Consider the following 26,475-nt stretch of genomic DNA (forward strand, 5'->3'; position numbering starts at 1 on the left):
GCAATTGTTGCAATGCACCTGCTTCAATCTTTTCCAACCTTATTTTCTTGTCGGAAATATCGGTCCTTTCACAGCTGTAAGCCAACTTCCCTGTTGCACCGGAACCTTGGCTGGGATAGGTAGTATTCCTTGAACTCTGTCAAGCCGTACCAGATCGGGGACGCCCTCACGATCGGAAGCGTTTGTTACCCGGGGCCGAGCGGAAGCTAGCGGCAGCGGTAGCCGGAACGGTCGGGTCTGTGGGACCGGCTGGCTGGCCAGTAGGCGGACTTGTATCGACCCGGACGCGGACGCGGGAAACGCCGAAAGATGTCAATACTCGGAAGCTCAGAGATCCAGGCTGAATCGCAAAATAATACCGGTGGTGCTTGCCTTGGGAAGAATGTCAAAAGACATCTACCCCGTCGGCTTCTTCTCGTTTTTCATGGCGTTGTGGCAAGTCTAGGGCAACGATGACGCCTTTGAACGAGAAAATCTTGCCTTGCCTGCATTTACGATCGAATGCAAGATAGTCGACATGAAAACTGCCAAAATATGCCCGAAGCACGGAGCAGTTAACGTCCGACCTTAGCACCGGTCCTTCCAGGGAGGTACTTGCAGGCCATGGATCGTCACGGGGCTGAAGCGGGTTCGGTAGATACCTGGGCTGGAAGGCAACACGCAAAAGCGCTGCACCTCCGGCAGATTTGAGCAAGTTAAGTTATGCTAGATGTATGATGACTACGCGTCGCCGTTACGATGATATCAACAGACATCAAATGTCGTGTTGATGCCACGCCACTGCCACGGCCTGTTTATGCACTACATGTGTGCACGTGAAGCATAGTGGTGGAGGACACTTGTAGTTGACATCGTCGAGTCGCTGGGTACTCTTTGGGACTCGGAGAGGGCTCGGAGGAAGCGGTTGTTTCATGCCCTGACAAGCAAGGAAAGCAGTGTTCACCTTTGAATGTCCGAGTTCTAAACTTAAAAGGGTAACTAGGCCATTGAAGCCATAAACACACAAAGCTTCTGCTGAAGGTGATGATGTTTTAGACTGTATACCGGGTGCCGTACCATCATGTAAGGAACCATGATGGATGCTCAAGCGAGGCTGTGAACGCAAGAGGGGGCACCAGCTGGCGACAACGTGGACGGGGAAGAGCGACCAGTGACGATGCCGGTTGTTAACGAGAAGGAAATCTGTTGATGACATACCAGTAAATGCCTGTCTGTCGTTCGTTGATCTGGCCACAACAGGATCCGGCAGGGCAGCAACAGCAGCAGCGGGTAGACACCATTTCCAGATCCATGGCACGATCTTCCATCAAGGATTCCAAGGCTGAGGAGCACAGATCGTCTTGTTGTGTTTCCCGGCCCGGACCTTCCACGGAAACATGTACGGTGTTGCCTGTCGATTGACGGCGTGCGATTTGTTTGTACACTATGTAAGGTCCCTGTCTTGGCCCCCTTACGCCCGCACCTAACCCGCACACCGCACTATTAAAGCCCCCCCAATCACGGACCTCCACCTCATTTGCGCCGATAGGGTTGATAGGGTTCCGCGTTGTTGCAAGCACCCAGGCATTGGTGACGGACGGGCTGGGGTATTTCTCGGTGGAGGCACACGGGCCGGGAGACTTGAAGGCTTGTTGGTCGACAGCGTTGGGGGGCCGTGCACCGGGCATTTGGGAGGAAGATGCAGGTGGCAGAACGCTCACGCTGCTCGGCGGCCGTTCCCAGCTGCTTCAGAATGCATCGGAACTGGTTTTGTCCAACAACTCAGGCCGCAGAACGGCTCGGGCTGGCTGCTGGTGGACGGGAGTGCGTGGTCGACGGTAGATCCTGAAGAGGAGGGTGACCAGTGGCCGCCAAGGAAGGGTAAAAGGCAAATGATCACCAAGAAGACTGGCGAGGGAAAAAAAAAAGGGAAAATGGCGTTGTTGTAACACCGTACCGCTTGCTCCGGAGACGCCCCTCCATCTATCTCCTCCCCCTTTGTGGGGTGCGGTCCCCGTTTTTGGGCTGCTGTTTTTTTTGTTTCCCTCCCGATCCTGTCGCTAGGGTTGGAGTGTGGCCCGCCAGAAGAGAAGGAGGGGGGGTGAGATTTCGTACCTGTTCGTACCGAGTACTTTGTCGACCGACCCTTGAAGTGGAGGTTCCCTGCGAGGAACGTGTCAGCGCGCGCCCACTCTTCCCCCCCTTCCCGCAGCTCGTCAGCGTCAGGCACACCACGGCAGAGTGATTGATTGGAGCAACAGACCTCCTTCTTCTTTACCATGTCACTGGACGCCCGTCCAAGCCACCATGGCCACTTGTCGGCCAAGTCGACAGCCACACCAACAGACCAGACACCGCCCAAGGGAGATTATCGCTGGGTCGTCTGGTAGGGCAAGTCTTGAAAAGGGAAGGAGCTGGGATGAAGCGTTCCCCGGCCCAGGCGAATGGTACGACGAAGAAAGTTATACACAGTACTGCATCTAGTTGGATACAGATCGGAATGGGAGTTGTCAGATCGAAAGTCTGTTCACCGCTCTGGTACGGAACCCGAATGAAGGCGAGGTGAAGAATGCTTGTCTGTTGGTGCTTGCCAACCGCCCGGCACCTGGCTGCAAAGGCCGAAGTGAGTGCCCAGGGAGAATTGCGGAAAGTGCGGGGTACATAGTTGGATAGACCGCCGCACAAGTGTCGAGCCTCAAATGGACGAATGGAACACAGGGACAGCTTCCACTTCCACTTTGATATACTTACTCGGACTTGGGGAAAGACCTGGACTTCAGTCTGTAGGTAATGACACTGCAGCACGAGTCAAGAACTTGAAGCAAAACGTAAGGGGGAGGAACATCACCTGCCTCCCATCATATACCTCCACCCGGCACTCATGCTGTTGTGCGTGACGGACGTGTTTGGCTCGGTGCGGTGCCGATCCACGGAGCTATTGTGCGCGGGTGGCCCAGAGTTTTGGAAGCTTTCAGGATGCCTAGCCGGAAGAGTACGAGACGATCGCTGATGGAATGGCTTCACTTGTTCGATCTGCATCTAGGCACGTACCACCAATGCCAGCTAGGCTGGTAAACGTCGTTCAACCGCACCATTCACGCTTTCCCTCTGATCGGGATTAAACGTGGATTCGTGCACTCATCTGGCCGTCAAGGAGTCTGTTGGTTGGATACCGATGGATTCTAGCCAGTGGTAGTTCACTCGTCCATTCCATGTACCTTTGCCTTCGTCTCTCCTTTGACGGCAGTATGTGTCCGTTGTCGCACACTAAGACCAGGGCAATGTTCGATTATACTGCGTATAGTCAGTCTAGCCAGACGATCGGTTTGAAGGCCTGACGAGTAGTGTAAGTGTGGTATTCCCTGGGTTATGGACACTCCGAGTCCCCAGTTGGCTCCTGTCATTAATAGATAGCTCTGAGATTGTACAGTCATGAAAGATACGATACCTCTAGGAAAACTTTATTATTTCTGTTGGTCAAACTGGAGTGCAAGCTAACTGACATTTTCGTCCAGGTTTCCCGTCAAACAAAAGAAAGTGATTCAGATGAAGACAAGGGTGAATGCTGTGGTTTTTTTGTATTCCTTTTGTGTTGTGTGTTGTCATGTGATCTATTTGCGTCTCGGAATTCCCTCGGCAGATAAGGTAAGTAATGGCACCTTACCTATTTGCCCATGTATCAGCATGTCGGATCTTGTACATCCGATGCTGGGTACGGATATACTGAGATTCATTGTTGCAGGTCAATGAATGCAAGCGTAAAATGTCAAAGACAGTCGTCACCTTTGAGGCATCCGAAGCGAAAATGCGAGGTAGGCGTATGCAAGGCGCCTGGGAGATCTCGTCCCGTCGACTTCCGGTCTTGAAGGGCCAGAAGAACAGAGGAGGCTAAACTGCAGCGGAGAGTACATGTTTTCCAACATGGGTGCATATACCTTGCCCTACATCGCTTCTTCCGCTCATCCATCCTGCAATCAGACTGCATAAACCGCGAGCACTCATGCGCGATGCCTGTGTATCTACTGCTGTAGCGGATGTTGGGTGGTGAAGTGGTGAGAACCCAGACTGTAAAGCCGCAAACCTAAGTGAGTTCCAACATCGAGACAGATTGATATGATAGACGGCCTGCAGTCTAGCTGGCCATAGTAGTGACCTGAGTTCCGTTCGGAAGCTCTTGGGCCTCTTCATCTCGACGGGATGTGGGAGTAGGTTGCTCTCTTGGTCTTCGACCAGGGGCACCTTCCCTTACCCAGACCCCTCACTCTACTCGAGACTGTACCCTGCCTACAGACTTGGGCGTCAAGGACTCCAACTCGTGTTGTTTTCGATGTCATGGGTACTGTAGCTCTTCCATGCTTGCTGTCTGGATACCTACCATCTCTAAATAGTCTCTAGGCGTGGTACATATTGCCTCACCTCTGCCTCTACATTCTCATCGTGGTTCCTTGGCCTCGGCCAGGGGCAACCTAACCGCACTACGGGCAACAAGGGTCAAGAGTCCAACTAGGTAGAGGTAGGTACCTAGGTTCCGTTGGCTCGTGCTCGTGCTCGTCGCTCCAAGTACATAGCGTAGGTACACTGCACTACCTAGGCACCCCGACCACGGTGCAGCCAAGTGGAAGCACCCCTGTGCCCACCTCGCCCCGCCCCAATGTACCGCAACCTGCCACGACCTGCCAGCCGTAACCTGGGCTGCCTGTGCCGCCAGGGCCTTGTGCAGCGCGTGTGGGTCACTTATCTTGGCGCGCCGTATGACATGCGGCACCAAGCGGAACCGGGAGCAAATTCCAAACTTACCTAGCCAAAAGTACGTACACGACGCCGTGGGTTAGGGGAGTTTGCAAAAGTGGTCAGAACTCCCCGTCCAGCGAATCGAGCTGCTTCCTGGCCGCCTTCCCCATTGCCTTTAGATCGCCTCTTCCCCAGCCAATTTTGCCCTTCCCCCTTCCCCTTCTTTTTCTCCCGTCTCCCGCCTTCGCTGCATCGCGCACGACTCTTTCTGCGCAAACCACCACCTTGGACCTGATTCCATCCCAACTCAGCCGGTGTACCCCCTTCACACCAGTCAGCCATCGCCGCGAGCAATATTTCCGCATTGCTCGTCTCATCCAAATCTCCATCCGGAAAGAAAAAAAAAAAGAGAGCACGACGTCGCCATTCCGACCTCGGTAGCTTGGGCGGATCTTGTCCAACTATAAGAAGCTGCGACAGGCCGCCCTCTCGTCGTCCCCTTCGCAATCAATCCTTCTCGGTTTTTGACAATCGCGTCCGCCCAACAACAACACACAAGAACCGGGCACTTCATCGTCACGACCATTGCATTGCTGACGCCGTCGCCACGTATCGTTGTGATCCAGCCGCCCAAAGAGCAGAAACCTCATACTTTGGTTGGTACAGTCATCGTGACTGACTGCGCATTTTGACGACGGCCCCTGACACCACCCTGCTACCTAGTACATATTATCCCCGTAGCGTCCCCGGGAACAGCTGCATGGGATACCAAGGCCATACTGCTATCGCCTTGTGAAACTTTGAATTCTACCTCTACTGTTAAGTTGGGTCGGCAGCGCTACATTGGCTTCCGCCCTCGCCTCTTCCAATTTCCTATAGTCCATCGAGGAGCAACACGCCATCCACGCGCTACTCCTGCAACATCGCCCAAATGGCAAACCACCACCCTTCCCCTACGATGCAGATGCAAATGCATCACGGCCCGCCAGGGCCCCCAGGTCCACCGCCGGCGTCGATGCCTTCATGGAATCAACAACGGCAGGCCTTCATGAGCTTGACTGAGAATGTGTGGATCGGAATCGGTATGTGCTTCCCACGCCGTTGTCGGCTGCCTCTGTTGGCCATTCTGTACGATGCTAATTTAGCAATCATGGTAGGTTCCGTGTCCGAGCTCATGGGGAACCACAACGAGGCACTAGAGGCTTATGAAAGGGCTCTTGCAGCCAACCCCAACTCTGTGACTGCTATGAATGCCGCCAGTCTCGTCCTCAGGACGCGCGAGGACTTCCCTAAGGCGTCGGAATATCTACAGAGGATCCTAAAGATCGAGCCTGCAAACGGTGAAGCTTGGGGCAGCCTCGGTAAGCAGCCCCCTATTCGCCACGTGTATTCAACTATACCCGGGTCCTAACTGTTGTTGTCTAGGTCATTGCTTTCTTATGATGGAGGACCTCCAGCAGGCATATGCTGCGTACCAAGCGGCCTTGGTTAACCTTCCCAACCCAAAGGTTCGTTCTTTTGTACCTTTTGGGGTGCCTCTTTTCAGAATTGACAACGGTTTGGCTAACTGTCTGTTGATTGCAGGAACCGAGGCTTTGGTATGGTATAGGTATTCTTTATGATCGCTATGGCTCTTTGGACCATGCAGAGGAAGCATTCTCGCAGGTCATGGCCATGGACCCCAACTTTGACAAGGCTCATGAGATATACTTTCGTCTCGGCATAATCTACAAGCAACAACACAAGTACCAGCAATCGCTTGATGTAAGTCGACACTATTGTCTTGATAAGATCGGCATGGGACAGCCAGCTTACTCCTCAACAGTGCTTTAGATACATTGTTAACTCTCCTCCTACTCCTTTGACCGAAGAGGATATCTGGTTCCAGATTGGTCACGTCCATGAACAGCAGAAAGACGTAAGTCTGCCATGCATTCAATACTTCTTTCCTCGACTCTTAATTCTGACGTTGTGACAGTATGATGGTGCCAAGCAAGCCTACGAGCGGGTGCTGCAACGTGATCCAAAGCATGCAAAGGTCCTTCAGCAGTTGGGCTGGCTGCATCACCAGCAAAGCAATTCAGTTGTCAGCCAGGAAAAGGCAATCGAGTACCTGAATCAGTCCGTTTCAGCTGGTAAGTTTGGATATATTTGGCTTCTTCGTGCACCTATACTGACATATATCAGACCAAACCGATGCCCAAAGCTGGTACTTGCTCGGTCGTTGTTATATGCAACTTCAAAAGTACCCCAAGGCATACGAGGCTTATCAGCAAGCTGTCTATAGGGATGGCAGGAACCCCACGTTCTGGTGCTCGATTGGTGTGTTATACTACCAGATCAACCAGTATCGTGACGCCTTGGATGCCTATTCCAGGGCCATCAGGCTCAACCCCTTCATTTCTGAAGTTTGGTATGACCTTGGCACTTTGTATGAGTCTTGCAACAACCAGATCAGCGATGCTCTGGACGCTTATCAACGTGCCGCCGAACTGGATCCCAACAACCCGCATATCAAGACCAGATTGCAGCTTCTCCGAAGTGGGCAAGCTAACGGCGGCGCACCCCCGGGATCAGTCCCGATGCCCACTGATATCCACCCTCAGACGTATAATGCATCCGGTGCGGTTGGTCCTCCGGGCCCTCAGTGGGCGGGCTCAGGCTCAGGCCAGCCTCCTCATCAACCGCCTCAGCCGATGCACAACGGTGGCCCTGGCCCGGGCCAAGGGGCCAACTCGTGGAGTGGAAGGATTTCCGACATTAACCCTCCTCCCCAGCCGCCGAATCCATATGCCTCGGGTCAAGACCGGGAGCCCTTTCGTGGTCCCGCTCCGCCGCTTCCCAGACAGCCCAGCCCGCGACAGGAGCAGCAAATGAGGCCTTATCAGGAGGCCAGGGCGCCCGAGCCGCTTAGAAGAGGACCTACCCCTCCGCAGGCTCATTACGCCCCTCCACCCCCTCCTCCTCCGCAACAACCGCACCAGCCGCACCCGCAGCAACAGCTTCAGCAAGGACCACAACCTACTCGGGAAGGGGGTAGTGGAACTAGAGTGAGGAACCCGAACTACGCTAATCCCCAGAACGTGGTCCCTTCCAACTCTGGTCCTGGCCCAAACGGCCCTCCTCCAAACGCAATGATGCATTTCAACAACAGTCCGAGGACTGATGGAAGACCACCCCACATGCACGAGAACCGCATGCCGTCTCCCAAGTCCGCCTATCCTCAGCATCAGCCGCCGTACCCTCCACATGGTGAGCAGGGCGGTCCTGGTGGCCCTGAGCCAGGCCCTCCTCATCCCCCTCAGCCAGGTATGGCTGGTGAACCTCCTCATCCGAGGGAGCATGATCCCCGCCCTCCTTCGGTTGGCCCCAAGAGAATGCGTGAGTGGGAAGATGACCGGGAGGTGAAGAAGCCTGCGACGGAGGAGACTCGCGTCCGTATGGATGACCATAGGCATCGCCGCCCCTCGATGACTCCGCCACGAATGGAGCCGCCCTATGCTCGTCGCAACTCGTCGGAGGCTCGTCGCTTCGACGAGCGTCGTATGGAAGATTCCCGTAGGGTTGAGGAGCAGCGCCGGGCTGAGGAACAGCGTCGCATGGAGGACATGCGCCGGGCTGAGGAGCAGCGGCACCAGAATGAGGGATATCACCCTTCGGAGGCCGCTCATCATCCCCAGTCTCATTCCGCCCCTGCCCATTTGCCGCCGATGCAGCAAGGTTCGGCTCCGATGCAGAACCTCATCCACGAGCAAGGCCACGGACCCCAACAGCCAGTCCCCGGACCTCAGCAGCAAGGCCCAGGCCCAGCCCATCAGCCCGCCCCCGAAGACCGACGGATGGACCATCCTCCAGCCCAGCACCCCCCCATCGTCAATGAGCCTGAGCGTGCGGCCCGTAAAATGGACGTTGACGAGGACTATGACGATAGCGGAGAGGAGGACAAGAAGGGCGGAATCATTCCCGGCCCTTCCTCCGGATCCGGCCCTGCAGCAAACGAGTCCAAGAACGGAGCCTCAACGAGCGGTAGCTTCAACGGCATTATGGGACAAAAGTCAGAAAGCAACTGATCACGTCATCTGCCGTGTACCTTGAGCTTCTGCGCGAGAGACAAGACCCAGTGTATCTGCTTATGATACGGCAGAGGCAGGGGAACCCAAAATCCTGTCGATGTCATAATGGTTTCGTTTATGGATGGGAATGTACGTCGATTTGTTCGTTTTATGTGGTGTGAAAGAGTGGTCATCATCTCACACATATGGATGATGGAGACAGAAGGACCTATGAAGCTCAACATCTCATGGGTGCGAATTACCCCATTTTACCACGTTCTGGCTGACCGGGTTGGAGACGAGGAGGGAGAGGAAGGAGCGGATTCCGATGTACATACATTATTATGACTTGTGTTTGGAATAGAAGCGTGTGCATGTCATCTGTTGGAAAGTCGACAGCGAGAAGGGAATGGGAATATCCTTAAGAGGCGGAAATGAACTCGCTGCTTTGCCATAGAGGCCAGTTAGAGAACATGATTACGATTGTTACACTGTTGAGATCGTAATTGCAATGTCGTGATCATTGCCGCACAGGACATGGTGTTATTGAAATGCCTGAATGGTGCCTCAGCCTGAAAAGTCAAGGATATGACAGCTAGGGCTTTCGTGGTTATCCCTTGTAACCAGCACGCCTTTGACCGTGCATGTCCGCCTCGTTATGTATTTATGTGAAGCCAACCCACGTGTTTTACATCTACGACTGTTATAATGATGCCCTTGTCCATAAGCTAGAGGTATAGAGTGAAGAAGCAGATGGGACATTTTACAATGTCGTCATGCTTTTGACACGCAACTGACAACCCCGATAGATGGAGATCTCGCTTTCATCCAAACAGCTCAACCTAGGCTATCAAAAGCTACAACAGCTTGCTCTCCTTGACATTGTGGGCACGGCGGCGGCGGCGACGATGACGGACTTATACGCAGAGCAGTCAAAGTCACGTTTCTGCCACATCAACAGGACTTTACCCTGTCATCAATGTGCCATTAGTGAATGGCCTGCCAAGCTGACTAAGTGTACGGGGTCGCTTTCGTGGGGTGGATTGCTCTGGGCTTGGCTGGTCATCGCTGGTTGGCTGGGCGGCCTCGAGGAACAGGAAGGCGGACATGCCCGCCGGAAAGGGCTCGCGCAAAAGTTAGGGCTCCGCTGCATTTCTGGCCCGTGCACGGTCCAATCCACACCACTCACACAAAAATTTGGCTGGTCCAATTTCTCTGGCGATACTTCTTGATTTTGTTTTCGCGGTAGTGAACTTTTTCCCACTCGACCATCAACAACCCGGGTACTTGGGATCATCAGCAGTCATGTCTCACCGTAGTAAGTAACGCCTCATCGTCGTCGCTGTCGCCGCCAGACATACGGTCTTTGTCGATTTCTACACGCAATCCCGACTTCGAGAGAATCGATGGAGCAGCTTTCCCGAGAGACGGTCGTCGCGATACCGAAATTTTCGACTTTTTGGCGACTGAATTTTGGGGAGCATGCGTGATCACGACTTGGACCTCATGGCAACCTGAACGTCCTCCATGCTGACTCGATGCTTCAGAGTACGAGGCTCCCCGCCACGGTTCGCTGGCCTACCTTCCCCGCAAGCGCGCGGCCCGCCACAGGGGAAAGGTCAAGTCGTAAGTCCAACTCATCTTCTGGTACCATCGACAACACTATCGCTAGTAGTTTGGATCTTTCGCGATTGGAACTTGGGCAATAGGGCACGCGAACAGAGGCTGACCAGTTGCGCGTTCACGACAGGTTCCCTAAGGATGATGCCAAGAAGCCCGTCCACCTTACCGCCGCCATGGGCTACAAGGCCGGCATGACCACCATCGTCCGCGACCTCGACCGCCCCGGCGCCAAGGCTCACAAGAAGGAGGTCGTTGAGGCTGTGACCATCATTGATACCCCTCCTGTACGTACAACGCAGCCCGCTTGGCTCTTTTTGTGTCAATGGCTAACATCTCTCGCAGATGATCGTTGTGGGTCTGGTCGGCGTAAGTCTTTGATCCTGTCCAGCTGCCGTATATGGCCTACCGCGACCGTATGATCTAACCCCGATATTAGTACATCGAGACTCCCCGCGGTCTCCGCTCCCTCACCACCGTCTGGGCTGAGCACTTGTCCGACGAGGTCAAGCGCCGCTTCTACAAGAACTGGTACAAGTCCAAGAAGAAGGCCTTCACCAAGTACGTCAAGAAGCACTCCGACAACAACGGTGCCGCCATCACCCGCGAGCTCGAGCGCATCAAGAAGTACTGCACTGTCGTCCGTGTTCTTGCCCACACCCAGATTCGCAAGACTCCTCTCAAGCAGAAGAAGGCCCACCTTATGGAGATCCAGATCAACGGTGGCTCCGTCGCCGACAAGGTCGAGTTCGGCCACGGCCTCTTCGAGAAGCCCGTCTCCATCGACTCCATCTTCGAGAAGGACGAGGTTATCGATGTCATTGCCGTTACCAAGGGTCACGGTTTCACCGGTGTCACCGCTCGTTGGGGCACCAAGAAGCTTCCTCGCAAGACCCACAAGGGTCTCCGCAAGGTCGCCTGTATCGGTGCCTGGCATCCTTCCCACGTCCAGTGGACTGTTGCTCGCGCTGGTCAGGCCGGTTACCACCACCGTACCTCGGTCAACCACAAGATCTACCGCATTGGCAAGGGCGATGCTGAGGACTCTGCTGCCACCGAGGTCGATGTCACCAAGAAGAAGATCACCCCGTATGTATCCCCATTTGTCTTGAAGTTGAAGAGCGCAAAACTAACTCTGTTTCAGCATGGGTGGCTTTGTCCGCTATGGCGAGATCAACAACGACTTCGTTATGGTCAAGGGCTCCGTTCCCGGTGTCAAGAAGAGAGTCATGACTCTCCGCAAGTCCATGTTCGTCCACACCTCCCGCAAGGCCCTCGAGAAGGTCGAGCTCAAGTGGATCGACACCTCCTCGGAGTTCGGTCATGGTGCTTTCCAGACCCCTGCCGAGAAGAAGCAGTTCCAGGGTACCCTCAAGAAGGACCTCGCTGCCAGCTCGTAAATTGGCTGCTGCAGTTGATCTTCTTGTTAGTCGGGTTGCATTGGTGTCACGGTTTTTTCGTTGCTCTTTCGGGTCGGTCGGGAAATGGGACTATACCTAGCATTTACGGCTTAATAAAAAGCTGTTGAAGAACAATGAAACGTTGATCCAGTGTACTGCCAGAGAGAGTGTCCTTCAGCAAAATGTGTTTTATGTGATGTGAACATGTGAAGATTCTGGTGGCTGGCACAGCTTCGATGGACACTGTCTACAACCTCTTTATGTTTTATTCTGGGACTTTTGTCCTGGGCTGCTATGCCCCCACTAGTGTAGGTAATGACATGACGGGACCAGTTGCATATAGATATACCTAATTTGATACTCTTGAATGAAGCATGTTGTGTGATTCTCATTGCCTCCATGTTCTGCTGCGCTGGACGTGTTCTGTTTATCAACTGTTCGTGAGCTTCCCACCTGTCATATTCTACCCGTCCTTATGCTTTCTCTTCCTGATATTGTTCATCTGCGATACCATGACTGATAATGATATCAATTTCAGACCGCCTCCTCATATTCCTAGTCGTGCTTTTGGAGTCCTCACGGCGTACATGGCTGTTGTTGAGGGCAGATTGAACCCCGATCGACCTTGCAACGAGCCCATTCCCTGATTGGTTGACGCTTCCACTCTTAGGCCAACGTCAGATCCGCCATTCCTAATTGGTTTCAGCTACTGCAGGTTACATCATCGGACGTTCGTTATCGCATCCCACCACGCAGCCCACCCACCTGACTAGGTGATCATTGTCATCGTCGTCCCGCCCAACGAAACGTTCTCAACCTAAACACAACAACATAATGGTTTGAACTTCCCTAACCCCGACCCAGATCTGTTCTAGTCGCTTCTTCCAACCTCAACACAAACTCTTTATCGACAAACCACAAAGCTAATTTACCCGGCTCTTTCTCGAACACCAGACACCCGCTGGATTGCCTCTCTCTCGAACAACTTCTACGCTTCTCCGTTTGCAACGACCAGCAGCTCAACGATTTCTCACTCTCCCGCTCTTGCGCATCACTACGCCCGGTTTAACAAGTACTGCACGTACGCCGCACGTCATTTCAACCGCGAAGCTGTCTACCACCACATCGAAAATGGCCTCAGACGATTCCTACATGGCCTTCCTCAACAAAGCCAACGAGGATCCCTCGCTCGGCTACCCGCGCGACCGCCCCAACCCGGCAACGCAAAAAGTCGGTAGCAATACATTCAAGACGCGCGACGAGGGGGTTTCCCCTCCGTCTCCGATTGCCAAGTTGTTGGAAAAGGGGGATAAGTTCTATGTGAGCGATGCGGATGAGCCGTTTGAGGGGGTCGCGTTGAAGTTTGGAGAGGAGATGCTTCCGGATGAGGGTAAGTTTTTCTCTCTCTTTCTCTCTCTCTCGTGTTTGATGGTGGGTGGGAGGGAGAGGAAGGATTTTGTTCCTTTTTCTTTTGGGGCGGCGGGGGAAGAGGGAAGGGAGGGTAGCAACAGGAACAGGAGCGGAAAGGATGAGTCAAAAGACAAGAAAGGTGCTAACAGTTATGGAAATTAGAAACGTTCGCCTCCCTAATCAACCATCCCAACCCCGCCGAGGCCGAAATCGAGATCTTCGACCCTGTTGACTGGGATCGTAACGGGCAGTACATTGATTTGATTGATGCGGTGACGGAGGCGAGCGAGGGGCGTGATGTGAAGGTGTACAGGGTTGTGAAGGACAGCGTGCGGGTGGAGTATTGGGTTGTGAGTGTGAGTGTTGATGGGAAGTTGTTGGTTGGTGTTAGGGCTTTGGCTGTTGAGAGTTAGACGGGTTCTAGAGAAAGGGGATGAGAGGATAACAAACGAAGGGGGCTCAGTACAAGGATATGGATGGGATGGGATAGGGGGTGATGGATGTTATGATCACGATACCACGGCTGAATGAACCAGCTCTCTTTTCTTTGATTTCCCTCTCGTCTATATCGTCTGCTCTGAGTGTCATTTCAACGACCGAAACTGCCTGTTATTGATCCTCAAACCGTGCCTTACCCTCAGCCACATGACACCTTTAGACAAGCTCTCAAGGATACATAGTATCTCTGTTCCCATGTCTCCCACTCGTTGCAGTAAGATTTTGTTCTGTCACTCGATCATAAGCGTGCGGTGCATACATCACCGCGATCCCTACGCCAGTCTTTGTGCCTCACTGATCCGTTTCTTTTTATATTTTCCTATCCAAGATTTCATGGTAAAAGAATGGCAGTATGTATCGGAAACTTCAGTGCCCTGTCCCGTTCCTGTTGACAGTTCATGGTTCGTGTTTTCATGGTCCGCCAGTTTTCATCTCCACATCGTCGTCTCTTTAGCTTCATGTTACTTCAGTTACGTGATAATGTCCGCACAAGTATAATAACACGACGGGTTCATCTCCAAAGGGGGCCTCGTTTCTGTTCGAATTCCTCAAGAACCAACACATACTCGACTGTAGCTTATCATACGCATCGACGTGTCTGTCTGTCACCAATGTAAAGAAAAATAAATATAGGAATATCCAGTGGTAGATGATCAAAAAGATAAAAAGAGAGAAAACAAAGTGCGCAGTCCGGGGTTCGAACCCGGGTCGCTCGTTACTTGACTTCCAGGTATGTCCGACTGGATATTGGGAAACGAGAGTGCTGAACCACTACACTAACTGCGCTTGTCCTGTAGAATTGCTTGTTGAATGTATGGCTAGGAAAATTGGATCATAAGGGGCAAGTGACGGCAGTTAGATAAGGGGAAGGAAGGTACGGCGAGGGAAAGTGGGAGTGTTGAGTTGTTTGCTGTCCGGTGTCGAATGTGGGGTGCCGGTGAAGGGAGATTGGAAGGAAGGAGGGCACTGGTGGGAAGAAAGGAAGGAGCTCACGACAAAGAGAGAGAGCGGTAAAGCAATCTTCTGTAGCTTTAAAGGTACCTTAGTCCTTCACATGGCCAAGGAAAATGGGAGTTGGCAAAGAAGTTGTGCTCAGGAGTAAAAGTAACCACATGTACCTCTAGGTATTCCGCTTTGAAAGCGTTGTTTCTCCGGGTGGTTGGTGTCTGTCGTTCCTTTTCTTCTTCTTCTTGTCCGGCAAGGGTTTGAGATGAGGCTAAAGGTAATGATTCTTATTTCATGAAGAGACTACCAAAAGGATCCAGAGCCCAACATCTATATGGAAGCAAAGTTGACATGCTAGTTAGTGAAGTACGCATGCATTGTTGAGTGTTTCAAGAAAACCTATGAACTCGTTAGAAATGCAGCAAATATGAAGTTTATATGAGGTCCTGTGTTGACAAACTTCACTGATTCCTTCTTTATCAACCCAGAGAAGACCACTTGCGTAGGGCTCTATAAACAAAAGTGACCCAAATTGGAGCAAGTTCGCGAGGCTTACAGAGCTCGTCAGTGAATTTGCACAATAACGTAACAATTTCTAAATGTCAAGTATGCCATCTATATGCGCCTTGACACTTGCCATCTTTTTGTGAACCTCTCCGTCTTATTATACAAGCGACCAGCGCGATTACACATGCGTTTACCACTCATGCTATTCATACATTCTCTCCTTGCATGTTCACTGTCCCTTCTTATCATCAACACCCGTCGCGCCCATATTCCTCCCCACAAACGTCTTCATAGACGTATCAACCTGCGCCAGCCTCCTCGCAATCTTCTGCAGTCCAACGGGCAAGACATTATACCAGTCGATCCACCTCGCATACAGCGGCATGCCGATGTGGGTGCTCAGCCCGCCGTCAATGGCCGCAATCACCTCCTTGGCCACGTCCACCGGCTCCACCACGGGCGCAAAGAAGCTGTTGGGAGTCTGCACCCCGTAGAACAGCGGCGTGCTCAGCTGACCGGGCGTGACTAGGACGGTGCGCATGTTGGGGTGGGTCTGGGCCAGCTCGGCCGTCAGTGAGCGGTGCAGAGCCGAGACGCCAGCCTTGGCGGCCGCGTAGTCGGACAGCTGGGCGGCGGCGACGGTGCCGATGACGGAGGAGATGGTGACGATGGTGCCACCCATTTCAGAAGAGACCATGAGCGGCAGGAAGGTCTTAATGGTGTAGAAATGGGAGAGCAGGTTGGTGGTTAGGGAGCGGTCGATTTCGTCGAGGCTGAGGTCGAGAAAGCGCTTGCCAAGGACAATGGCGGCGTTGTTGATGAGGATTGTGGGGGTTCCGAGCTGTTGGGACTAGATGTTAGTACTAAATTATCGGATAAGACAAGAGTGGACTGGATTGAAAAAGACGTACATCTCTCTCGATATCCTTTGCAACCTTTGCGACCTGCGCCTTGTCCGACACATCGCACTTGTAGTACGTCACGCCCCTCGCCTCCCCATTGTCCATCTCCTTGACATCGAGCACGGCCACAGTAGCACCACGCATACCATAGACCTCAGCAATAAGCAGACCCAGCCCGCTGGCACCGCCCGTAATGACAATAACCTCATCGCTAAGGTCTACTTCACGTGGCAAACCGTAGGCGATCCGGTTATTGATGGTTATGAAGATCCAGCTGAGCGTGATCATGGAAGCCCATGCGATGGAGACCAGCATTGGTGGCGCATCCCAGAACATATTCTGAGCCCGGAAGCAGAGCGGGATAATCCAGGCTACAAAGGGGTGGAAGAAGCTCGTCTTCAGGACCTTGACGAGGAGGTCGATGGAAAGGGGCGCGAACCAGGAGTCGCGCTGGGGCGGCATTTCGTAGGTTGACGACATGTCGTCTGGCTGTATTTCGGCGAATCGCTGGGAGTCTGCTTGGGGTATTGGTGTTGGTTCGTATGCGTCAGGGCCGGAAGAAAGTGGATGTGTTGGTCTGTGAAAACTTTGTTGGTTGTCAGTCAAGGAGCGAGGATAGGTAGCTTTGTGCCGAGGTACCTCGCTACAGGTGACGTACGTGGTGATATGTAGTCACCGTCGTTGTCGTCTTGGTCGCGACAGCAATTGAGGTCCGATCAAACTCGAGCTATGTGAGAAGTTGACACGAAATCAAAGACCAGTATGTGAGAGTCTGAGCAACAGCATGCGGATAGCTTTCTTTTGAAAAAAATAAAGTGGAAGACGGGTAGGATGTCATCGCCGAGGGGCCAGCAAGGTGTTCCAATTTCTTACATATGTCACGCCAATGCCCTGAGCTTTGAAACGTTAGAACCTAATACACGGGCCCAAGCGCTGGACCCCTGGCACGTTTCAATTGAGCCGCTATGAGATCCCTGCAGATCGTTCCTGTTGCGACGAATCAGTGGCCCGAGACAGCGACTCCCCCTCTGCGTCTGCAGTGCTGAACCAAGACATCGATGACATGTGGATGAACTCCCATCTGGGGCCAGCGCCCGTCGGTAGTGCAAGGTACTGGAACCTCCGACTACTGTACATCACATCATTAATATCGCTTGCCAGCGATCATCCTTCAGCCTTACCGCACCCCATACTAAACGTCCCTTATTGCTTGCGACCGAGAAAGTTCCACTTGACAACATCCAGTCCCATGACATGAACAGCAGCAACGACACGGCATCATGACAGACAACCCAGAAGAGCCCTTGATTGCCAACTTCCAATCGACGGAGGGGGACCAACATGATGGCAGCCATGATGTCGAACATGCGCATGAATCCCGGGGAGGGACGCAGCACATATCACCGCCAGGCCTGTTTATCTGGCTACTTACCTTTTCCGCCGGAATAAGCGGTCTACTATTCGGCTGTACGTTACCCAACAACAACAACAGCAACCTACACCTCCCCTACGTTGTACCTTTCCCATTCTAGTGCTACCAACTTGTACCCTCTCTGTCAACGGAACATGACACATGAGTACCAGAGACTAACATACTTTCCCCTTACCCAGACGACACAGGCGTAATAAGCGCCACCCTTGTCTCTATCGGTACCTCCCTCTCGCACCGGCCCCTAACCTCGCTCGACAAATCCGTCATCACCTCATGCACCTCCCTCTTCGCCCTGCTCGTGCTACCCTTCGCCTCCGCGCTCGCCGACGACCGGGGCCGCAAGCGCGTCGTCCTCTTCGCCGACACCCTCTTCATCATCGGCGCCCTCTGCCAGGCCGCCAGCCGGACCGTCGAAGTCATGGTAATTGGGCGGTCGGTTGTCGGCATAGCCATCGGCGCCGCCAGCTTTGTGACGCCGTTGTACATTGCCGAGCTGGCGCCTGCGACGCACCGCGGCCGGTTGGTGACGATGAACATCGTGTTTATCACGCTTGGGCAGGTGGTTGCGTACGTGGTAGGCTGGATCTTTGGGACGTACGGTAGTCCGGAGACGACGGGGTGGAGATGGATGGTCGGGTTGGGCGCGGTGCCGGCAGTTTGTCAGGTGGTCATCTTGTTGTGGATGCCGGAGAGCCCGAGGTGGCTGGTGAAGGATGGAAGGTCGCAAGAGGCAAGGGAGGTGATTGCTAAGATTGCCGCGGGGGATGATGCGCAGGATCCGTCGACGAGGAGGGAAGTGGATGCTGTGTTGAAGAGCATCGAGATTGAGGTGAGAGAGGAGGCTACGGCTATGAGACTTGGTGGCGCCGGGGCCGGGTATGCGAATGGGAATGCGGTGAATGCGTGGATGGAGGCTATGCGGGAACTGATTAGGGTGAGGAGGAACAGACGGGCATTGGCAATTGCTTGTCTCCTCCAGGGACTTCAGCAGCTGTGCGGATTTGTGAGTAACCCGGGCTGCGACCGTGACACTGTACCGCCTTATTGATGGGCCACTTGTGCTAACATTTTTTTCTTTAGAACTCGCTCATGTACTTCTCGGCCACGATATTCACGATGGTGGGGTTTTCAGAGCCGACGCTGACCTCGCTAGTCGTTGCAGTCACCAACTTTGCCTTCACCTTAGTTGCCCTGGTGTTGATCGACCGGGTGGGAAGGAGACGCATTCTACTCTGGTCTCTTCCCTTTATGATTGCAGGTCTGGTGCTTGCCGGCTATGGCTTTTCGTTCATCGAGCTCCCGGATTCAGAGATCAGCTCGCCCTCGACAACGGGAGGACAGAGCGGGGCCGTCATTATTTTGGCGAGCATCATGATTTATGTGGCTGGCTATGCCATCGGACTGGGCAATGTGCCGTGGATGCAGAGCGAGCTCTTCTCGCTGAATGTTCGGTCAGTGGGCAGTGGTGTTGCAACAGCGACTAACTGGAGCGCCAACTTTGTGATTGGACTGACGTTCCTTCCGCTGATGGAGGCCTTGTCGCCGTCTTGGACGTTTGTCCTGTACGCAGTGATCTGCGCGGTTGGGTATGGCCTGATTTGGACGGTATACCCTGAAACCGCAGGGCTGAGCTTGGAAGATGCGGCGACCCTTCTAGAAGCGGATGACTGGGGGGTGCGGTAAGGGTTGCATCTAGTGTGTGACATGGTGCTTGAAGCTTGGCTAAAGGTTCTCCCTCTACTATTTGTTTGTTTACTTTGCGGCGATCACAGCAAGGCGTGCGGTGCAATATCTCCATAGACGTTGTCGTGTCCTCAATTAGTGTACATACACATCAAAGCTCTGGGTTGAATACGGCGCCTAGTTTTGGATGGCAATACAGTAGCCGCTTGGACGGTGAGAAATCGTCCCTAGATCCCAGTCGTGCCTTTGCTAGTCTGATAAAAACTTTTCTTCTAATTTCCCAACCGGTGGGACGGGATACAGGAACGACTCGGACAATGGTGCCAGCGATGAAAGTTCTTTTGTTGTTGTTGTTGTGTGCCTCGGTTATTCTCGGAAATTGGCGGATCGCTGGCCGACGTTCAGAATCCTGGCCGACGTTCAGAATCCTTGCCGAGGACTAAGTGGAAATGCGCCCACGCAAAACGCACATGGCAGTGGAATATTTTTCAAAGCCTTTTTGTTCGGGAATGGCATCACGCACTGTCTGAATCAGGGTGCGAACTGCAAGAGAATAAATAACTTTTCCAACAAGCAATTGAAGATTCCCATCACTCGGTCATCTTCAATGGCTGAAGCCCAAAACAGAGACGGGGCCACTCGACGTTGGGCTGCATCATGTTCCACTTGGCACTTGGCACCCACCGTTGCCGTGGTGGCACCTTCTGCATCTTCTCGTCGCATCTCGTTGCATCTCCCGCCCTTCTCCTGCATTTCTCAAGAACGGCAAAAGTGGACAAGGAGTGGCCCGAGTGGGTTCCGGCGGCCAAGCCTCGGCCTATTCCCGCTCCGCTCCTGCTTCAGAAGTTAGGTTCACGGCTGAGCGGCAGAGCCACAGATTTGAGTTCGGCTTATTGCTCACCGATAGATGCTCCATGCAACATGCAACCATCACCGGCTTCCATCCCAGCGTCTTGCAATGGATTTTTACTTACCAATGGAAGGTGTGCAGCGGTGGGCTGGATTTCGGGCGGATTTGCGGCAAAGACGGAATTTTATGCACAGGGAAGACCCCCGGGTAGCTATCCTCGCACAGTACAAGGGGTGTGATGTGAAGAGGATGAGCACAAGTTCAACGCCAACACATTGACTATCAATCTGTGATCACCATTGAGCAAATTCATGATAAAGAGGCCATGATACCAGACAGCGATCGAGACAAGACACGGGGCACACGGCACTGGATAGACCTGCCCGTCCATCGCGATAACCCGACAGAAGCCACATCCGCACTCTTGGCTGCCACCCCTCACTTCAGCAACCGTTAGTTACGTCTCAGCCCTTTGACGTAATTCCGCAGCCTCGGCAGCACAAAAGCACAAAAAGCCAAGACGTGACAGCACTCAGTTTTTGTGTCAAGCTGAGACCATCGGCTCCCGGATATAAGCTATCTCCCATCGCCAAAACCCCAAACGGGGAAACCTTGCTGGCCAGATTGGCGGTTGTCTCAACAGACTACACTACACTAGTGTACAGCATAAAAACTGACAAATCCGAAAGCGGGCCACAGCACTCAGCACAAGCACAAGCACGCGCACAACATCCGGACGGAATGTCTTCTTTTGTTCATTGATCGCTGTTGGAGCTGGAACCAACCGCCGGCACTCTGCGGCGGGCTCGATTTACGACTTTGCGCCACGGGAACGACTGGGAATTTCGGTCGTGCATTCCCGTCGCTCGCTACAAGGGAAGGGAAGCCCACAAATACGAGCTTACAGTATCACTGGACCGCTGACTGAACAACACAACCACCACACCACCACTCTTGCAACCGGAGTTCTCTCACCAAGCACGACCTCGACATTCGGCAAACGGTTGGTCGTCTTTTTTTCTTCTTCTTAATCTTATTCTTTACATTAAATACAAGTACATACGATGCCGAGCTGTCACAACACGCACAACCCCTGGACGTGCAATGTCTCATTCCGCCATTCCACGCTTGCGGTCTGGCTTCCCAAAGTGGTCCCCAACCTGAAGTGGTCCCGGTGGGTGCCGGTGGGTGCCGGTGGGTTTATCTTCTGTCTGAAGCCGCTTACTACGCAGAGGCTACCGTTCCGAGGCCTGGACTTCCTCATCCTGCTCGGACTGGACTGAAGAGTTGGGCCTGACACCGCCATTCGAGGGGTTACCAGAACCCATGTCCCGGCCTCCCATCAGCGCATCGCGGAGATGAAAGGTCTACACTACTCCAGTCGACGATCGCAGAAGACTAGGCGATTTATAATGGATGCAGGCCACGGCACGCGGAGTGATGGAGGCCCGCCTTCCCGCCTTTCAGTTGCCTTTCCACTTTGCCAACGATTGCCCCGCCACTGCCACATATTTTTTTTTTAATTATTTTTTTTTCTCGCCTTCGATCCACGCAGCACAGGACAACGTGAACGATATCAGTCAGTACACTACACCACGTAGCTGCTTTTAAACATATTGACCCCGATCTTGCCGGCGCCCATTTTCTGCAGCAAATCTTATTTGTTCAACTTGGCAGGGTCGGGGATGCCGCCCAACCGCGGCTTCTTTCTGGCAGCTAGGATCTCTATTGTATCATCTCCTGCTTGTAATGGTTCCCTGTACTGTAGCACTGCAGCACCAACCCAACCGAACAACCGCCTGCACACAGAAACCGGCGATAGGGGCAGAAGCGAGTGCCGAGTCCCGGGCCCCTTTCATAAAAAAACACGGAGAACATGCCCGCCATCAGCCCACCACACACACAACCCGTCACGAATGGCTCTGCGAAAATCTCTGAAGGCCAGGCTCCAGTTTGTGGAATTGTGGGTACGGTGGGCTGGCAGTGGATCTTGCCCAAGAGAACCCATGAGATCCATACATAAGTAGCGCAGTCGATACGGTATACACACCCCTGTTCCTTCGTTGGTGTCCTTGGCCTGGTGGCCCAAGAACCGAAAAAAGGTACCGATACGGCCCTGAGAAAGTCCCCTTCCGAATTGTGCACGTCATTCATTATTTATACGGCAAGGGATCCCCCCTCACTACCTATGTATACCTTCCTCTCCTTCCCCGGATGAACGATCTAGTCTGTAGTTGAAACCTGACCTTTTTCTTCACTTCATCTACCCCTACCCCTCTTCAACCAAAAGTGAGCACAAGGTTCCAGTTTAGGAATAAAAAGTTACTTCAGTTTCAGTCTGTTGGCTTGTTGATCGACTCGACCCGAGCCGAGGTTCATCATCATCAAGTCCCCAGTTCTTCCGTTCTCACTTGCCGTGTGTCTCGTGTACAAAGAACAAAAAGTACATTAGTCAACTTATACCATTTGCCACCTGCCTATAATAATATATAGGTTAGGTTCTGGCATCAATCCGGTCTTCAGCAACCGATCAACAATCACTCACGGCATACATTCAGCAACCCATACACAAAAGTCGCCATGCCCCTCACCGAAGCCGACCGCGAGATTGCGGCCGCCGAGATCGACGCCTCGCCCATGGAGTTTGCCGGTCAGGAGTCTCTCGCTCGCCGTAGCGATGAGGTTGAGAGAGTGATGTCGACGTCGTCGGTTTCGACTTCATCTTCCGAGGAGAGGCAAAGGAGAGCGAGACGCATGAGCGGTGTTTCGACGCAGCACGATCTTGAGAGGCACCCTACCGAGCTCAGTCGCATCCAGACGCAGAGGAGTCAGCACAGCGGCACTGTGGGAAGGTCAGGAACCAGGAATACTAGGACGAGCAGGAGGTCCGAAAAGCCTCTCCCGCCTTTCGGCGCCGGAAAGCCCTACCCACCCCAGCTGCCCGACCCGGATGAGTATGTGGTTGAGTTTGACGGTCCCGACGATCCCCTGCACGCCATGAACTGGCCTTTCAAGAAGAAGTAAGTTGAAATAGCTCTGGCTAGTTATCAGGATTCAAAAGATTAACATGACGCGCTCAGGTTTTGGAGTGCCGCTATGCTCGGATATACTTCACTTGTTGCTGCGTTCGGTTCATCTATCTTCTCTTCCGCAACCACCTCTATCGCCAAGATCTACCACGTCAACCAGACGGTTGGTATTCTCGGTGTTTCTTTCTACGTTCTTGGTTTCGCGTTTGGTCCGACACTATGGGCGCCTCTGTCCGAACTGAAGGGTCGTAAGCTTCCTATTGTTATCGGCATGTTCGGTATGGCCATCTTCAGTATCGCCACGGCTACCGCCAAGGATCTCCAAACCATCCTCATCACTCGCTTCTTCGGTGGCTTCTTTGGCGCCTGCCCGCTGGCTGTCGTCGCTGCTGTTTTCTCGGACATGTTCGACAACAGGACGAGAGGTATCGCCATTACCCTGTTCTCCATGACTGTCTTCACCGGTCCTATGATGGCTCCCTTCATCGGTGGCTTCATTTCGACCTCTTACCTTGGCTGGCGCTGGACCGAGTACATTGTCTCCTTCATGGCCTTCCTCGCCTTCGGCCTGGACCTGCTCTTCATGCACGAGACCTACCCTCCCCAGATCCTGGTCAAGAAGGCCTCGGAGCTCCGCCGCCGCACTCTCAACTGGGGCATCCACGCCAAGCAAGAGGAGATTGAGATTGACTTCAAGGAGCTTGTATCGAAGAACTTTTCGCGTCCTTTGCGTCTTCTTTTTGGAGAGCCCATTGTCGCCCTCCTCTCCATCTACATGGCCTTCATCTACGGCATCCTGTATCTCTTCCTGACGGCCTACCCTATTGTCTTCCAGGGTGTCTATCACATGACTCCTGGTGTTTCTGGCCTCACTTTCTTCGGCATGATCACGGGTCAGATCCTCGCCGGTGTCACCATCCTTCTGCAGCAGCCGTGGTACATGCGCAAGCTCAACGCCAACAACGGTATCCCCATCCCCGAATGGCGTCTCCCCAGCGTCATCGCCGGCGGTGTCGCCTTTTCCGCCGGTCTGTTCTGGTTCGGCTGGTCTGGCTACAGCGGCAAGGTTCACTGGATCGTCCCCACCCTCTCCGGTATTCTCTCGGGTTTTGGTCTGGCCTCCATCTTCCTCCAGGCCCTTAACTACCTGGTCGACTCCTACCTCATGTTCGCCGCCTCCGCCATCGCTGGCAACACCTTCCTTCGCTCGCTCGCCGGTGCCGGTTTCCCGCTCTTCTCCACCTACATGTTCAAGGGCATGGGTATTCAGTGGGCTTCCACTCTCCTTGGTTGTGTTGCCGCTGCGCTCGTGCCCATCCCCATTATCTTCCTCTACTATGGCCACCGCATCCGCGCCAAGTCTGCCTACGCTCCGACGTTCGCGCCTAGAGCCCCCGCCGCCGAGGACGAGAGCGGTGATGAGACTAACTCTGAGCATGCCGTTGGTGAGAAGGATCACCAGCCTTCGAGTGTGCCCAGGAAGGATGGCGATGCCGCTACTAATTCAGTTTAAGCGGTTGCTGCATGGTCAACACTTTTTTTTCTATAAAAAAAGAAAAAGAAAAAAAAACCCCCAAGAATACCCGTCTTATGAGGACGGCACATCACATAACGACTGCCTTCAAAAGACAGTCTACAACACAAACACAATCATGAACACAACGGTCTTATGAAGACGAGATCATAACGAAGATTCTGGAAGGAACGAACTACAAAAAGAGAGGTTCTTCTGGTTTGGGGTGTGCGTATACAAAAAGCATCATTTGCATTGTGCGCTTTTGATTTTACGAGCAACGGCGTATTGTGAATTTTTTTTTTTCCCCCTCTCTTTCTCTCTTCTTTTCTCTTTTTGCCATTTACTTTTTTTTTTTGGGCTGGCTTGGTTTGGAAACAAAACGAGACATGATACCTATACCCATACCCATACACAGCATGAGCAGTATTAGTTGGTCATCATCATCTAGAGGAGGAAGAGGACAGATTGAAGATGGAAGATGGGGGGATGCAAAGAGAGCGGATGATAGGGGTTGGATAGATGGATTAAGTAATGTAGTAATTGGATGGACAGTACTAGCGAAGAGGTCTATGGTTAGCTGCCTGCCTCTGGCGAGCGATGAAATGAAAAGAAGCAATAAACCAAGCTTGTGCTGATCTGGGACACACTGCATGTGATAAGTACCTACGTCGATGTGGTTCCACATCCAATTTATACCTCTATTATAGGTGAAGTAGGTTTGCGTGAGACGTCAGTAATTGTATAACGGCCTTCAATTACACTACAGATATGGTTTCCTAGAAACAATTTATAACGAATTGTTGATCCCCAAGTCTATAGGACCACGACTACAGCGTTCTTGGATCATACGTAGACTTCAGTTTACACAACAGTTCATATAAACTACCCGCCCCGTGATTCGCATGTCATTAGTTTCTGTTGGACTATTTAATAGTCTTCCTTATTAATATTAGTTTGATATGCTCCATCACACATTGCGCGTGACATATGATGCCCGGCCAGCTTCTCTCTCTCTCTCTCTTCTGCCTCTGCCTCTGCCTCTGTGTGTGGCGTATTCCTTAAGAGCACGGTTAGAATTTCACTCTATTTAGTGCGAGCATTTCCGCACAGTTGTAGGCACTAATGTCGATTTTGAGCTCGTGTGTTTTTTCTTTCTATTCCGCTAACACTTGCGGATGAGAGTGCGATGAGGCGGTCGGATGGGTAGGTACCTAGGTTAAAGAAGTGGAGGTTATAGTAGGATCCTAGTAGCTTGAGGTAGTAGCGACAGAATCTGGTTAAAGTGAGATCAACGGGAGTTTCCGTGCTGAAGGGAACGGGGGGGCTGGTGCCGGCCGCTGTTGCTACTGTCACGGTGTTGTCAGGTGAATCTGCGTTCCCACTGCAAACCGATTGAAACTGCGTCCCGCTTGCGAGTAAGTAAGACTATCCGACCTCCAGGTATACTTAATCGGGGACGATTCCGACATGGTGGTTGGTCGGACACTCTTGATACAACTGCGAATAGCCAAAGTACAAGACCCAATACAAGAGTTAAGCGCTCCCGAAAGATCCAGCATCGTGAGAGGAAGGGAATTGAATACCGGTAAAAGGTCTAATCGAGACGCGCATAGTGTACATGTTGTGTGTAACATTAGGCTCGGGGCCGATCTGGTAGGAGATGATCTCCAGCGGGTCCCATCTCACGAAGCACCGATCTGCATGCTCGCCGGTTCCCAGTTCAAGGTGGCGATGTCGACTACGTAGGTAGTTACTGTAGACTTCGGCTATAGTGACGCCATCACGTTCCCAGACTTCGCGCGAGTCTTTCATGATGCAAAGAGAGCCGATCTAAGTATAGATGTCTTGGATTATTCGTATGCAGTGGCGTCAAGAAAGGTCTAGGGAAGGGCGTCTAGAGGTGTGCGGTCCTGTAATTGCT

At 52.8% G+C, this 26,475-nt stretch overlaps 7 protein-coding genes across 7 annotated transcripts; 5 read left to right on the plus strand and 2 right to left on the minus strand.

Moving 5' to 3' along the window:
• Positions 1-754: 754 nt before the first annotated feature.
• NEUTE1DRAFT_102017 (uncharacterized protein) lies at positions 755-2,260 on the minus strand (the record flags this gene model as incomplete). The annotated part of the gene is made up of 5 exons (XM_009854015.1): positions 755-965; positions 1,198-1,423; positions 1,560-1,722; positions 1,937-2,004; positions 2,095-2,260. 5 exons carry the CDS (start codon positions 2,258-2,260, stop codon positions 755-757), a joined length of 834 nt encoding a protein of 277 aa, XP_009852317.1.
• Positions 2,261-5,577: 3,317 nt separating this feature from the next.
• NEUTE1DRAFT_65565 (uncharacterized protein) lies at positions 5,578-9,252 on the plus strand (the record flags this gene model as incomplete). Its single annotated transcript, XM_009854016.1, has 7 exons — positions 5,578-5,792; positions 5,868-6,071; positions 6,136-6,218; positions 6,295-6,474; positions 6,536-6,628; positions 6,689-6,845; positions 6,898-9,252. 7 exons carry the CDS (start codon positions 5,642-5,644, stop codon positions 8,778-8,780), a joined length of 2,751 nt encoding a protein of 916 aa, XP_009852318.1.
• A 769-nt stretch (positions 9,253-10,021) lies between these two features.
• NEUTE1DRAFT_95379 (uncharacterized protein) lies at positions 10,022-11,966 on the plus strand (the record flags this gene model as incomplete). Its single annotated transcript, XM_009854017.1, has 6 exons — positions 10,022-10,080; positions 10,310-10,388; positions 10,513-10,669; positions 10,728-10,751; positions 10,822-11,471; positions 11,527-11,966. The coding sequence occupies 6 exons, from the start codon at positions 10,068-10,070 to the stop codon at positions 11,780-11,782; spliced, it is 1,179 nt and encodes a 392-aa protein (XP_009852319.1).
• Positions 11,967-12,817: 851 nt separating this feature from the next.
• NEUTE1DRAFT_84250 (uncharacterized protein) lies at positions 12,818-13,737 on the plus strand (the record flags this gene model as incomplete). Its single annotated transcript, XM_009854018.1, has 2 exons — positions 12,818-13,172; positions 13,355-13,737. 2 exons carry the CDS (start codon positions 12,914-12,916, stop codon positions 13,603-13,605), a joined length of 510 nt encoding a protein of 169 aa, XP_009852320.1.
• Positions 13,738-15,210: 1,473 nt separating this feature from the next.
• NEUTE1DRAFT_84255 (uncharacterized protein) lies at positions 15,211-16,506 on the minus strand (the record flags this gene model as incomplete). The annotated part of the gene is made up of 2 exons (XM_009854019.1): positions 15,211-15,992; positions 16,054-16,506. 2 exons carry the CDS (start codon positions 16,504-16,506, stop codon positions 15,372-15,374), a joined length of 1,074 nt encoding a protein of 357 aa, XP_009852321.1.
• Positions 16,507-17,324: 818 nt separating this feature from the next.
• On the plus strand, positions 17,325-19,159 carry NEUTE1DRAFT_130613 (uncharacterized protein; the record flags this gene model as incomplete). Its single annotated transcript, XM_009854020.1, has 3 exons — positions 17,325-17,511; positions 17,656-18,479; positions 18,557-19,159. The coding sequence occupies 3 exons, from the start codon at positions 17,325-17,327 to the stop codon at positions 19,157-19,159; spliced, it is 1,614 nt and encodes a 537-aa protein (XP_009852322.1).
• A 3,191-nt stretch (positions 19,160-22,350) lies between these two features.
• Positions 22,351-24,584, plus strand: NEUTE1DRAFT_84258 (uncharacterized protein; the record flags this gene model as incomplete). Its single annotated transcript, XM_009854021.1, has 2 exons — positions 22,351-23,029; positions 23,090-24,584. The coding sequence occupies 2 exons, from the start codon at positions 22,590-22,592 to the stop codon at positions 24,549-24,551; spliced, it is 1,902 nt and encodes a 633-aa protein (XP_009852323.1).
• Positions 24,585-26,475: the final 1,891 nt, after the last annotated feature.

The sequence above is a fragment of the Neurospora tetrasperma genome, assembly GCF_000213175.1.
Source record: "Neurospora tetrasperma FGSC 2508 unplaced genomic scaffold NEUTE1scaffold_4, whole genome shotgun sequence".
Classification (NCBI taxonomy): Eukaryota; Fungi; Ascomycota; class Sordariomycetes; order Sordariales; family Sordariaceae; genus Neurospora; species Neurospora tetrasperma.